The following is a 15,983-nucleotide window of genomic DNA, read 5'->3' on the forward strand; positions in this document are numbered from 1 at the left end:
GCCCGGACCCAACTTGTAAATTATTTATTCATGAAATGTGAAACTTTTACTCTAAAACAATATTTGTATGTAATGGTTTTTAGTTTTATTTTGTATTTATTTATCGGCTAGAGCTAGATAGTTAGTTCACCGAAGAAGTCTCTTCTCGCAGATATTGGGAGGTCCGTTCTCTTGTGGCTTACATGTATCATAATAAATTAAGATTTCAATTTCAGATCACCGTTGACTTTTATTTGCGCTTGAGTAGCTTATTATATATAACAACTTGTACACGTTGATCACGGCGCGTGTGATCTCTTAGTTTATATGTCACCGACAGACCGGATGGAAGAAAATGCTTTTATTTCATAACTAAAGTAGGTTTTACAATAAGATAATCTGCACTCCCTATGTTATCTACTATTGTTCCAGACCACATTTGTGATATGACGATGTATTCTTAGAAAATTCGTTTCACTCAAATTCGATAACTTTTGTAACATCCGTTATGGACTGCATCAGAATAATTTTTAATATATAAGTAAATTTTTGTAAACACTTGGAGTTGTTTAATTTCCCACACACGGTACACCTAGAATCAGTCTTCCTGGTCGGAGTCCAAAGCGAGAACCGCATGCTGCGAGGGAGCCAGCGTAGCCTCGAAGCATCGCTGGAACACGGTGCGTATGTGACGCACCTGGGTACCTTCACCGGGCGACGCCGGGATCTGATCTTTCTCCACCGCATCCACAAACTGGAACAGGTGATCGTCCTCATCTTGAAGGTGTGGCCGCTTGGCAGCACTCTGCTCCGCCCAATGACTGCCGCTCCTCTTGACGATGAAGCTCGATTCTTTCCTCGCCACCCTAGGCGTGATTGACACGGAAGCAGTAGGCTGACTCGCCGAGAAGGAAGATTCTGTCGCCATTACAAAATCTGCCACAAAAGTAGAATTATTATCTAATGTGAAAATGGCCGGTTTTCCCGTTATCTCAAACTGCAGGGTAATAGGCAAGTTCACGGCTTCGGCAAACGTCAGAACCGCTCTGAACTCCTTCATGGAAAATGTGATATGGGTGTCTATTCCTATGGAGTAGTAGTCGAACTCCACCGGCTTCAGGGACAGTTGTGTCCGGATGATCTTGGAAATATCCAGGTCATCCACATAGTTCCTCAAGAAGAAGGTTTGAGGATCCGCTTCTACAGTCACCTTGTCTTCTGTTGTTTGGAAGTTGCTGACTGCATCAGCCAGCACCTTGTGTTGAGTTGACAACCTGGAAATCAGTAGAAATTTTAGTAGCATTTCATCTGAGATTGACAAAATATTATTACTAACAAATACATTCTTTTTAAAGTCATTCAAACATAATTTCTTAGGCCCAGGTGTTTTGCAGAAATTCAAATTGCCTTTTTTTTATATTCAAAAGGTCCCCGTTAAACGCCAATTCTATGTGCGTTTCAGCTTTCTATCAAATTGTAATACGCTGACAAGCTTAACAAAATATTAGGTGTCCTCTTTTGCTGATCACAGTGTGACTAAGAATCTAGATTTAACAGGAACCTTACAACTGTAAAAAAAAGCAAAATGGCCACTTAATGACTTTAGTCACATGTGAATGAATATCTGCGAAACAACTGGCCTTAGATAGTGGATTTAAAAATAAATTATTTACTGAAGTTCTTATGCTACTACGTATACATACACGAGCCGAACTGAACCTCTACCTATGGGAAAGGAACGAAGCAACCGCAAATGGCGCGAAACGCTGCTTGCAGTTGCTTTGTTTTTTTCCCATAATTCGTGGCTCTCTTCGCGTTTCGGTTTGCAAATGTATATGTACCATTATACTTGATAAAAACTAAATTAAGGAACGGGATGCAATATTGAAAAAGCGCACAAGCTTTTTTTGCTCCCATTGCCTTTTGGTAATGGGAGCAATTAAATATTATTTCTGTAACGAAACCTTCATTTACACAGTTTTTCACTCTACTGCGAAACTTGATTAACCCAGGCTAATTTGTTCGCCTTTGGGAACAACTCGAATGGTCTCATAGAAATCGTTCTATCTCCCTTACTGTCATGGTGAGATATATGATCCAAACAATATTAGAAAGAGAAAACACCATGCTTTATATTCAAATATAGAAATTAACCAAATACGAATGAAAATGTGAACCTTCATGAAATTAAAGGATTCGCAATTTGAATTTATAAAACTTAGGACGGGTTGTTTCGGAGAATTTGAACAATTCATCAAATTTCAAAGTTCATTTTTAAGTTCTGTGAATGATTTTTTCAAGTTTCTACAATGATATAATAACAGAACTTGAATAGGACTTTCACAGAACCCGAAAATGAACGTTGAAATTTGATGAATTGTTCAAATTCTCCGAAACAACCCGTCCTTAGTGATTTTTTAAATTTTTATATGAAACAATGAAAAAGTAAGGTAACAGTAACGTTTATAATACATTTGTCTAATAATAAAATACATGTAATTTTAGTTACAAAAAACGAAAAGTGAACCATTTTTTTTATTAATTTTCGCATTCAAAATTTGAATACATCAAAAATTATGTTTTTATTTATAATAATAAAATTCGATAGTGTATTTTATCACATCTCAAAAGCAGTTTTTAGTTTTTGGATATGTCCAGAAATATTCCATTTATTTGGATTTTATTGCAAAGCGGAAATACTCTGACGTTCTGTCAAAATATGGCAAGAGGCCTGAAGACTCAAAGTAGACCAATTCGAGGCAGGTGTAATCGTGTGCCTTCAAAACTGATCTTACCTAGAGTTTGGGAAAGAACAGAAGCAAGGTGAAATTAAAAAAAGTAACTTTGTTGGTTGTGGACATAAATAAACCAGCCACGTTGTGGACGATGACAGCTGTGTGACACCATAAGTAAAACGGATTTCTTCCGGCCATGAATTATCAACAGTACATGTTGGGCACATAGAGATTCCAATTGTTGTCTTCCATGAAATCTGGACGAGTTGGAGGCAAATGGCCACATGACCATATTTTGGGACCAGGGAGGTTCAAGAATGTTTTTAATAATCTATGATCAGTCGTAAGTTGAACGCCAAAGAGCACACATTCAAATAACCAGACCCTTTCCTCAGAAAGTAAAGTAAGGTTTGCAGCACAGTTGTGGAACTTTTCTGTGCAGAATCAGAACATTCGTCCTTAAGACCCGGCATTTTCAATTTCTACCGATTTTATATCAAGTTTCTCGCTAACTCCTTAAGTTTTGGAGTTCCAAAAAAAAAAATGTTGTTTTTGAAGATAATATCCATACATTCGTTTTGCCGAAACGTTAATTATTTGAAATTCCCTCGATAGAAAAAAATCGCAAAGTAAGCTCCGAAAATTATTAAAAATACGTTTTGTTCTGTTATTTAATATGTTATAAGCACGAAAAAATTCAGAGTGTATGTTTAAATGCAACTAAAGACATTGGAGAGAGATTTTTGCTTTATTTCAAATGAGTCGTGTTTCATAAAATATTTTCACAGCAGTCGCTTACGTCTGTTCGTTCCAATCCTTTTAAATATTAGCGCGCTCTCTCTAACATTCTGATTTACATAAGACCATTTCAAACATTCATCAGTCCCGCGCAGTCGGCAGGCATAGTGGACGTGTGTCAGAATTTTTGGCATCTAAAATTACGTGATTTACTGTAAATAATATTTAATTTAAAATATTTGAATAGCTTATTTAATGTGAATATTGCATTTATCGGTTAAATAATATTGTTTTTCAAAATTGAAAAATAATTAACAAACATAAATTAAATGTCCCAAGGCCGCGGCCGCCGTACAAAAGTACTATTCGCCAAAAATTCGTTTGCCACAAGGCGATGTAAGCTGATTGTTCTAAAACTGTGAGATTATTTCTCGAATGAATTCCGCAGTCGTTTTTTGCCACTCTGGAAATATTAGAGTAAAACACGTCAGGTGTTTAACAAATACTGGTTATTCAGACTTTGCCGAACATTTAATTAATACTAACCATACTTTTCATAAAAATACAGGAGTCAAAATTGTACATAAAAATAAAATAGGAATACGCCTTAATAATATAGAAGCATTAGAAATAGTAGTAGATTGAGATCAAACGAAACCGGTCGACGTGTATAGCAAAATAAAGTGGTTTAAAACAACAACAAAAAATATTTTGAATAACATATTTAATTAAAATGTATCTATCACGTATACTTTTATAAAATTTACAAATATCTTTATGAAATTCAATTTTTATTTAAAAAAGAAAAAAGTGAAGTAAAGCAAAAAATAGAGTATTAGAAATTATCCTCAAGGGACAACTCTGTATTACAAAACATATTCAACTATTTCAAGTTGTTTTTATAATTTTATACTTTATATTATTTTTTAGATTGCGTCCATTTAGACATTTAATGCATTGATAACTGTAAAAACCGAGTAAGTTTGTTTTGTATTGGCCATTAAATGATGATGATGTTTTTGTTACGTAACTCCACACAGGATGCAGGTAATTCTGCGTGATTATACAAGTAAAAAATAAAATGTTAATTTTTCGAAATTCCAACGCTTTAAGGTCGATTTCAGGTAAGTAAGTTAACACACTTTGATCGGGTTATTTTTTCGCCGGCTGACCGCTGAAAACGGGCGAAAATAAAGGTCCCGCGCGAATTTGTTTGATTTGTTTTAAATCGCTATATCTTCGTAAATAATGGAAATATTTCAATAAAATTTTCTACATACTAACTCAGCATACCCAAGCTATATAATTTGTAGCTGAAAACCAAGTATTATTTCTAATGCAACATAATAAATCGAAAACAAAGTCATAGTTGAGTCATTAGTGTTCAATTTTTTAAGTATAAACTAGGTTTCAATTTTATAAAATTACAAATTATTATATTTTCACCAAGCCCAAATCATTATAAAAACATAAACAATTGCCACTTCTCAAGTATCGTCAGAGTAACACATTATTACTCATTGAAATACCACGTGTGCAATTGCCTCTCGCCCGATACAGCGGACCAAAACCATCGGAATGTGCTAATAATATTGGTTATTTTTTCAAATGAAATTCAGAATAATCACTTAGCGTAGAATGCTTCTCGTATTGCTCACATAATATTGTTTATTTTTTTCACCATACACTATTAGGTTTAAGTTTTTAATCACCTTTATATAATCAGTTACAGTTTACGTCTAAAAATTGTTCATCTAATATTTCCTTGTTCTTCCTCCATATCACTTTCTTCAGAATCACTGAACTGTAATGGCATCACTGACATTCTTTTCCTACAAGGAATTTCTTCACTTCCACTAGATTCTTCTCTTTCACTATGGAATTCAGGCAAATAATTACTAGAACAGGCAGATAAATTATCTGCGACGATTTCGTTATCACTTTCGTAATTTTCAGAATCCATTTTGAAAGGTTTGAAAAAGCAAATATAAATATTATCTCTTCGGAACACAATCGTAGGACAATTTGCTTTTTAAAAACTGGCACGCACTTGTAAATATTTATTATGGTCCGCCTAACTGTGTTTGCCGATACCTGCTGTTTTTAAATGCTCGACACTCTCCTCTCACTCGCACCTAGAAGTTGAGTGGGTGCGGAACAGAGATAGAAAGATTTGTTTCGGGTTTCATGGTCATAAAAACCCTGGTTCCAGGAATTGAATTATTAGAATAACAGAATATGTTATCTAAATTACTTATTTCGTTGATCTTCAAACGCAATACCTATCAAGTGTCAGGTGTTCAATAATAATAGCCATTTTAGTTGAAATATCGATGTACACAAAAGACTCCAAGATAAATACAAAAAAAAGACTTGCATTGCATTTTGATAATTATGTACATATAGTTGGGACCTTTATAAAGAGATTGGTATATAATGTTCATATAAAAACATCAGATAATTTCTTCTTTTCTGCCATTGAAATGAGGCGGGCGCAGAAGGTAGAACTACCCTTCCCGACGTTAAGCATCAATCGACCGAACGGGTAGAACTACTCTTCCCGATTAAAGTGTGTTAATAAACTAAAGGATAAATAAATATTTTTCTATGGAAAAATATTGTTCTATAGGAAAAAACACAATGGATTGTTAACCCTAAACGAACTCTATGACAAGTAAAAGTGGTGGGCGTCGCCCATCTACAATTCGAAATGCAAAATGCCGCGTCTTAAGAGGAAGCTACAAGCCAAAAATATGTATATTCTTTGTTTGCCTTATTTCGTGACGAATACACAGGTAATAGGCATTAAAATCGCTTGGAAAATGGATTCAAGAAACACTCGATTTCATGCGCAAAAGTGGTTTTTATTTATTTTGTATAAAAATTTATAAGTACGCAAAAAATTAATCAAAGGAAACTGTCACAAATAATCTTACCCATAATATGTTATTTTTTAAAAGTTGATTCATTTGTGCATTCATACATTTTTATTGAATAAATACTTTTTTTAGTAGGTTACATTTATATTTTATATGAAGTAAATAATTTTTTCATTTGAATTCTCCTCAAGAGAAAAGATAAGAAAAGCATCAATTTATATAAAGCATTTTATTTGGTACTCATAATGTAAACAAATTCGTTATAAAGATTAATGGAAAATCACTATTTAGCACTAATTGAGCTTCGCCTTAAGTCTGAGTTCTGTTGATTTTATTTCCGAGTAGAGCCGATTTTCCGTCAGCACATATACGTCGTAATGGGGTAAAATATGGTAGATTGTAGTTCATAATGTTATAATGCAAACTTATTAGATAACTATTTAAAATTATTGTACTGTTTAAATGAATAAATATATAATTACAAAAAGTCTTCTGTTTTACAAGTCCTTAGGAGGAACCTAGAGTTCAAACCCTGTTGATATAAAAAAGCTTAAAACAATTAAAAGTATTTTTAAAATATGTAATTATTTACTTATGTATATACTTTTATAAAAGTATATACATAAAGTAAATATGTAATTATTTACTTATGTATATAATTTTATAAAAGTATATACATAAGTTACATTTTAATTTAATATAAAAAAAGATTTAATTAATTAAATCTGTAATATCCTTAGTTTGAGAATTGTAGACGTTTTAAGTCCCGCGCGCGTCCAGTTCAAGTAACTTCGCTAGTATTTGTCCACGGAAATAAAAGTTTATTTATCAAGTACCAAATACCTAACGACCGGCGGACTCCTGTCGACCCTTACTACGTGTTGCCGTTAAATGCACGGCGAATTTGGAGAGTATGTCCAACTTTTGGTAAAATTAATTTTAGTTCTCAATAATATCAACAGATGTAGCTAACGCAAGAAGTGAAATATATAAAATTGCTATCTTAGCGACAATTAAAACCCTATGCGCAGTTGTGAAAACTAAAAAAGGAGGGTGTTACCCAAATCGCAATTCCAAACAGCGTATGCTGAGGCTTAAGGCAATGCACTACGTCGTGTAATATTTTAAAATGAGCCGCTATCAATAACAACCCTTACGTAGATGGCGATAAGGTTTAAATTCCCGCTTAACACCATCCGCCTGTTTTGATTTATGCAAGAAAAATACATGGCCAAAAAGTGCCTTTTATTTTATTTTGTGGATGTTCAGGCATAAATATTTAATTTTTTTTTGATCATTTTATAAATAACTTAATTTGCCACATTATACAATAAAATCATGACCGAAAATGGGTTCGTAAGTAGGAGATTTTAAACTTTAAAGCAGTTTTCATAGGCCTTATACATTATTTATTTCTGGGCTTATAAAAAGACTTATCTAAAAAATACTCGATTATTTCAAAGGTCAAGATGTATTCTACTCGCAGTATTTAATTAAAGCATCTGAAACATTTCTAAGCGACCAAATTTTCAAACCAAAAACACATGATTTTGCATTACTACGTATGGCATCGCCTTAAACAAATTGCCTGGCGTAGCGACGCTAAAATTGAGTGAGGTGGCTAAATTATAACACATTTGTAAAAATGTCCTACTAAATAGAGTAACAAAATGTTAAATTTTGGAAACAAGCCCTATCTTTTATCTACCCGATTCTGGATATGTAGTTAAATTTTTTACGCAGCAAGCAGTTTACGCACAATTGTAAAAAGGACTAATAATTGTAAGCAGATTTTATTTGGTGATATTACAATGCGAGTTACCTGTATTCTGTCGATGCATTTATTGACAAATTACAGAAATGGAGGTGGTCACTCCCCCCCTGCGCTCTGTACAACTTGGCTTGTTCCCCTTTCCATGATAGACTTTTTTTTAACGTCTATGGTTAGGCAAGTGATGCAGTAATATTTTATTTGGTTTTACGCCCAGCTGGGCTTTTACATGAATTATAAGAACAGAATATACCTAGTGAGCTATTGAAAATTATACACAATTTTTTAAAGTATGAAATAAAGTCAAACTAAATGTGAAACAATATTACATGTAACAGTAACGTAAAATAAAATAGAAAATAAAACAATACTATATATAAAACAAATCACTAAAACTACATTGCCAACACTACTATAATTTACAGGATTCAACAAAGTGCTGGTATATATTATTTTAATTCTATAAATAGAGTCAGTAAACATAATATACATAGTACCCCCAAACTTGTTGCCAGGTCATGCACCCTCTTGGTTAGTGAGTGTGTCTGAAAAGTGGTGGTGTATGTATTGTAGAAGAATGTTACATTTTGTCTTGTGTTTCTAGTTGGCACATGGAATTTAATAGTGGCGACGATGGCAGGGCTGTCAATTAAGTTTTTAACGACGGTGCAATACAACCAGGTATGACCTAATTTCATTTTTATAAAAGACGTTTACACTTGCTTCTGATTTACACTTACCCGACCTCACTGTAAGGACTTTTTCTCAGATTATCATAAATAGTCTCTGTGGTTTCAGGATATAAGAACAGTTGATGTGGAAGGGACTGAAAGCCAAGAACATACCGGTTGGGCAGCATTTCTTTGGAGTAGGCTACTCCTAGCTGCTTGCAGTCCAAGATGGAGAGGAAGTGCGTCCTCACGATTGCGTGCTTGCAGCGCAGCGTGAACACCAGCTTACATCCCTCTGGATCCAATTTGATCTCGCACACCTCAACCTGCATACAGAGCGGCATTAGTACGGGACCTTCACACATGTACACTAGACAAAGCGGCGTTAGTATAAGCCCTAGAGACACAGCACAGAGAAATTTTAGTACAGGGCAACAAAGTACATTCAACAACGCAGCATTAATGCCTACAGGATCCTATCGTACAGACGGCCTTTATTACAAGGCCTAGAGACACTGCACAGAGAAATGTTAGTATAGGGCCTAGATGCATCAGCTGCTCAATATTTTAACTTGCTGGAAAGCAAATATGAAAAGGTTATTATCAGCTGTTTAATGTTTTAACTTGCTGTTAGGCAAATTTGCTCCATGCAGACCAACATAAGGTAAAAAGCAATTGCTGGGTCCCGCATTAATTTTAGATCGACCCACAGGTCTGGAACTAGTGAGATTAAATTCAGATTCATTCCATTATATTTTGCAAACTCAGAGAGAGATAAAAGCCTTCAAAATCAGATTCATTCTGGCTGGAACGACACACTTCTAATGCAAATAGAATTTTTTTTATTGAATGAATAATTAATACATATCAACAAACCAATTGAATTGGCTTGTCAACAGGTGCTTAAAGTTTAGTTGCATATACATTTTATTAGTTATAATTTACATCTTATATCTACAGATCAACATTTTTTCATACATATTGTTATATCTATGCTTAATAGCAGATTTAGTGTGTGTTGGGAACTCTTGATTAAGTAAAAGGTTCTTTACTCTTAATTGCGTGTATTTACGTTACAATAAATTAAGTCTGGATTTAGCTATACTGTTCACTACCCGAGGGTTGGTAATTCTCTGTTTCTGCAAGCTTGAAGTCTGACAAGGATACTCCACAGGCAATTGCTGCACTCTAGCGACATCTGTCGGACTCTGGAGTAAGCTTTATGGCTGGTGCCATCTATCGCTAGAATACCCAACTTTTTATCATACATTACACATATTAAAGTTTTTTTTTTTTCCGATAGCCAATTTTTTACCATGTATTTAACCAAATTCATAGACTTACATTGCTTTATAGTGTCAGGTAATAAATTAATATGTTGTATTCAAACGTTCTTTGTCCGTACTTATTATTAAATTTCGGAACTATTAACCCGTCATTGTGCGTGAATCTAGTACTGTATTTATGTTCTAATTTCTCTTTATGCTGCGGGGTAAATATATGCTGAAAACTGTAACTAAAAACTTACTGTATTGCTGCAATAAATACTTAAGTGAAAAAATTCATATGGATCAGCAAATGCTGATTCTAAATATAAAGTTTTAGTATACAGGGTGTATCGGCACGTACCCAACAAACTTTAACCAACTATTCCTTAGCACATTTGGAGTAAAAAATGTTATGGGCACTTTGCTGTCCGGTAACATTTTTTTTTAATAAAAAATTTATCATTCATATTTTCACCACATGTCACCACTGTTTTATCCTTTGTCAAAGTTTGAAAACCCATCTGGCAATATTTTATTCATTGCACTCCACCCCACGAATCTCTACCCGGAGCTAACTCAAACGGATTTCGCGGAGACCTGTCGTCCTGCTCACCGCTGGCGGACTCTCCAAACACCTTCAGACATGACAACATGATCAAGGTTCTTCAATGCTTTTACACATTATGTCTTCTTGCCTTAGTCCCATAATAGCCCTGGTGATTGACAAGGGTCCATGCTCATCAGACGGGACATCAGATGGGACCTCAGACGTGACATTGAAAAAAAATGTTACCGGACAGCAAAGTGCCCATAACATTTTTTACTCCAAATATACTAAGGAAAAGCTGGTTAAAGTTTGTCGGGTACGTGCCGATACACCCTGTATACATACTAGCTGACGTATACCCGGGTTGCTCGACTTTTCTCTATTTTCTATAAATATGTATGTATTATATATATAAACCTTCCGGAGGAAATTCTCTAAATGGTAGTGAAAAAATCCACTGCCCAGTTTAGAAGAACTAAACGGACAAACAGACAGACACGGATAGCGACTTTATTTTAGTATAATAGAGATAGAAGTAATCAATAATCGTCATTTAAAACTATTAAAATCGTAAGAGGCTTAAACACCCTGTGATTGGTCAACGGGTTCTGACAGAATTTACACTCGCTACCTCACGGTTCAGTTGGCCGTGTGCATTACAATGAAAACAATTTTGCGCAAACTTGCACTGCGTGGACTTGTACACGGGTTACTACTCTGGTATACACATTATTTCAATAGAATTTTGAAAAACTTTAATATTTAAAAAGTGATTGGATTTTATAATAAACCGGTCATAACCGGTCAACAATAAGGGATTGACCTTACTGTTGACCGACAAAACCGAGGTACGTGTGCTTTGATTTTCAGATTTGAATCATTTTGGCAGGCTTTCAAAAATGTAAACTTTCAAAATAATTTTATCTATGAAATTCATATTTGTAAAAAAAAAAATACTGTTATTGTTAGAAGGAACTTTCATAAATTTTTTTGATTGATTGGAATTCCTTCCTCGTCTGTTATTCAAGAGTCACCTGCTTATCCATATGGGTTGGTGACTTAAAGACCCCCAGCGCAGACTTCATGCTGATCTTGCAACAGGCCGGAGCGCTGGTGTGGTGCTGGTGGTTGTAGAAGGTGAAGAAGGCTCTGGAGAAGGTTAGCAGGCAGTAGGCAGACTCAGAGCTGTTGATGGTCTTCAGCACCAGACCCTGGGCGGTAGGCTCCAAGTACAGCTCCTCACCAACGCGGGACATGGAGTGGATCGCCCTGCCCAAGACTGCAAGTTTTACATCTCTAATTCATAAAAGATAATCATCGAAATATCATAATAGATTAGCCCTCTTCTAACCTAATTTCATTCTAAAAATAACACCACCTAAGAGTAATTTCATAATACAACAGGTGTTTGACCCCCCAATAATTATATGACAACAATAATAATAAATTATGTGCATCAAAACAACTGCTCTTATTCTTAATTTATTTGAAATGTACCGCGAAATAGCAGAGCTTCGAGCGGCAGCGACGGCAGTGACATCTATTGTCTCTAATAGAAGCTTTCATTCACAAATTCAAGCGATTCGTTGAGTCAATTTAAAGAATGTCCCCAGCTTTGGCATCTTTTGTCTTTATGCGCGCGCCATAGAATAAACGAGATGGCACTATGTCTTCCGTCTGAATTAAAAATTAGGTACCGAAAGCTTAGGGACGCTTAAGTCATGGCCGTGAGGGAGTCAGCACAATGAATATTATATGTTTTAAAGAGATGGTGACATAAACATTTGTCAGTTTTTCATTTTACACGCTTGTTGTGTGTGCAGCAATGGTTGTTTTTCAATTGGACAATTCGGGAAAGGTTTGGAATAATTCTTTATCTTGTTATCGATGTAGAATGAAGCTGAAGAATGAAACAAAACAAAAAACGTAAATCAAAAAACCTAAAATTAAATGGATTTGATAAACGTTGCATCTCGTCGCTTCACACCACGGAACCACCGTACTCTTAGCTTCGCACCCAGTATCTTTAGATACTGCGGACGGGCATTTCAAACTCTTATTTTATTTACTTTAATGTTGTGCGCAACTACGTTAAAACGTAATCTCTTTTAATTTTCCATAAGTACTTGGATTGTGTAGTTATTTCCAATTTACTATAGTACAAAATATTTAGAGTCGCGGACGCATGACGTACCTACCTACAAATTGATATAGATAATAATATATGGGCATTTTTCACAATATCAAATAAAGATTAGTCACACATTTTTTTCAAATGACCTACCACCCATGGATTCCTAGAACCGCCTCTGATACAACTCCCCATCGATTTCCAAAAGCCTAGATATAAATGCAAGTTCACTACAACAAAAACAGAGCACCAAGTTATCACTCAGATCCCATGTTGTAATTTGTTACCGGACAGCAAAGTGCACATAAGATTTTTTACTCCAAATATGCTAAGGAATAGCTGGTTAAAGTTTGTCGGGTACGTGCCGATACACCCTGTATAGTGATTACACATCTGCCCTGATGATGGACACTGCAATGCTGTCTGAAACGTTGGCTAAAGAAGGAGGCAGCGCAACACGCCATAATACCCCAAAAACAAGTCGCTATAAAACTTTTGGCAGTGAAAATCTCAAATCAAACCTAATAAAAACAAAGATTTTTTTTTAAATGAATATTGAGCTGGGTGGAGTCATTAGTGAAGAAATTATCATTTTTACAAGAATTTTTTTGAATGAAAGACAGATTATCATCGACTGAAAGATCAGACAAAGATTTATTTATAAAAGACTAGCTGAAGTCCCCGGCGTGGCACGGGCTTTACGCAGAGTTTTTCCAAATCAGATATAGACAGTATTTTTCATCTAATTTTGAACGTCAATTGTGCAAGTATCGAAAATTTGATTTAAGGGAATGGGGGTGATTTTTTGGAATCTCATGGAGACAGTGAAATTCCTCAAATTGTTTTGAAGGACAAGCGTGCAAAATTTTATCAATCTCGGAATAAAACTGTAGACTTGTATAAAAATCAAATCCACGCCACCTGTCACAGACAATCTTCTTTATATAAAATTTTATTCAATTTCACAAAGAGAAAGTCAATTTTACTTCATTCTCATGTAGTTCCTACAATTAATATATATTTAATTGTGTGGGTGAACCCAAAATCATCTTTTAGACCGTTCTTTGTGCGTGGAAATATAAAGAACAATATTATTGTCTTGGGCGCTAGAGTTACTTGACATTGTTTTAACTCGACGGCTGCACCTGAAAAAATGATCGAATTCAGTATGTATCGGGTAGCGCCGTGTACAGAAACCAACATTAAAGAGTAGCATATCGTTAGCCTACTTGTGGTCACTCACAATCACGTAGTTTGTAGTTTGTAGTATATATAAGTATCTATGTGGCCAAGTTACTAATTGAATGTAAATTTATTTATTTGTAGAGTTGGATCACAGTTTGAAGTTCGATCGTAGCCAGGGATTGCAGAGGCCTATTATACAGGCAGAGATGGGCCTAAGTGATTCCAAGTTCCCGGTGTGCAAATAGGTGTAAGCCTACTAATACAAATAAAGAACTAAGAATTTTTTAAAACGAATAAGTAGGTACTCTCTCCACAATACCATATCTCTCGAATATCCCACCGCCCACTGTAAGACGACAAATAGCAACCCCCAGGGGATACAAAAGGCACAGTGATTAGTAAAACTTTAATCTCTGGAACACAAGACCCTTTTTGAGGGACATCAAACATGAACTGTAAAGTGTTTCAATTGACAGCGATTCAGTTAAAACAATTGATGCACTTTCTTATGGCATACAGGTTTATCGCATTTCAAAAAATTCCAGCCAGGGCGAAATTCCAATGCCAGCAGCGCATGAACGGTTTGTCGAAAGTTTTGTCACTGGTGCAGAAACGTTTTTCCAGAGGTTAAGTCCCACATTCAGGACACCCTTTTGGACTGAAGCAGACTTTCACCTTCAGTCACAATACTATCCAAAAAAGGAGTACTCAGTGGCAGACCACTGACGTTAAAAACAAGAACCTTATAGTGGACCCAACTTTAAAACTATTAGGGTTCTCTCCCTCTAAAGACGTGGCGTAGAGTATTTTGAATTGTGTGAATGTGGACAAATACTAACTACAGAACACATCATAGAAGAATGTCCCATTCCCAACTTTCCAGAAGGCTCATCTGTGCTCAATCAAGTGACTCCCGATGCCGTCAACTGGCTAAATAACCGCAGCATCTCACATTGACCTCCGCCAACTCTTCCCCACGATACGAAGAAGAAGTGTTATTGCTCAAGTAATATTTGCTTTTTTCCTTCCTTCCTTTTTTTTATACCATAATTGTTGATTCAAACACATACATTCTCTAGCGATTCCGTTCAACCACTTATGATAAAGTCAAAATGCTATTGACTTGCCTACCAATGGACAATGGACAATATCAGCGGGAACATAACACGTCAATCGGTTTAATTGTTGGCAGATGAATCATCTAAATGCGTTCAAGATCGACGATTAATTTCATTTACTCACTTCATTAATTTAAGATATATATCCAGCTCTCAATAAAAACTAATTATAAAAACACCCTAATATAATAGAACTTCCTTCTTCTTCTGGCGCTAGTAAAATTAGATTGTTAATTGTAATTTTAGTTGTAAGTTTCTACATATGTAAATATATATGTCAAAGATAGTAGTTATAGGCCTTAGTCGTAAGTCACTTGATATAAGTCTTAGATGTAAGCCACTAGTTTTAAGTCAGTAGTTCTAGTATTAACTATTTAAGAATTATATTTGTACAGCGCCCTTGAGGTGATTTCTCACGAAAACGGCGCTATATAAATTAGCCAAATATCATTATTATTATTACGAACCAACTGTCACATTAATAATATTAACCTAAAATAACAAAGTAAGACCGGTCCAAGATTTAATGAATTAAAGAACAATCCAGTGGCATTTAGCTTACTTTTGACATTCGTTCCCGGAATGATACACTTCATGTTTTGAAAAAAAAGTAAGTTATCACATCGCAACTATTCTTTAAAAGTCGCGGGAAAATTAAAATGTTTTTGACGTTGACACTGACATTTTAGGGTCATGGACAATGATAAGAATGAACACCATAAACTACGACACTATCAAGAACTATTAATTTCATACCTTACCTAATAACAATCGAAACTTTATTTATTTAGTTCTTAAAAAAATGCAAGCCATGGAATTGGCAAATAATACAAGCGTTTTTAAATGTAAAAGTGTAATATGAAATTTAGTTGTTTATCAATAATCTCTGTGAGATTAAAAATTAATGATATTATTTGTATTATTTAATAAAGTAAGTACATACAACAGTACATGTTTTTGT

General features: G+C 34.9%; 1 protein-coding gene across 1 annotated transcript; it reads right to left on the reverse strand.

Moving 5' to 3' along the window:
• Rad9 (cell cycle checkpoint control protein Rad9) lies at positions 1-15,712 on the reverse strand. The gene is made up of 4 exons (XM_089645232.1): positions 15,585-15,712; positions 11,623-11,867; positions 8,948-9,099; positions 1-1,253 (listed from the first exon to the last, which is right to left on the reverse strand). The coding sequence occupies exons 1-4, from the start codon at positions 15,616-15,618 to the stop codon at positions 578-580; spliced, it is 1,107 nt and encodes a 368-aa protein (XP_089501358.1). The 5' UTR covers positions 15,619-15,712; the 3' UTR covers positions 1-577.
• Between the last annotated feature and the right edge of the window lie 271 nt (positions 15,713-15,983).

Source organism: Hesperophylax consimilis, chromosome 22, assembly GCF_061612785.1.
Source record: "Hesperophylax consimilis isolate HC1 chromosome 22, BYU_Hcon_1.0, whole genome shotgun sequence".
NCBI lineage: Eukaryota > Metazoa > Arthropoda > Insecta > Trichoptera > Limnephilidae > Hesperophylax > Hesperophylax consimilis.

What these genes read in the sequence shown, in the direction of transcription:
- Rad9 (XM_089645232.1), bottom strand. Translation starts at nt 15,618, where the DNA reads ATGAAGTGTATCATTCCGGGAACGAATGTCAAAA. An exon ending in TCCGGGAACGAATGTCAAAA is followed by an intron (nt 11,868 to 15,584) that starts GTAAGCTAAATG and finishes TAAAACTTGCAG; the next exon opens with TCTTGGGCAGGGCGATCCAC. An exon ending in CAACCCATATGGATAAGCAG is followed by an intron (nt 9,100 to 11,622) that starts GTGACTCTTGAA and finishes CTCTGTATGCAG; the next exon opens with GTTGAGGTGTGCGAGATCAA.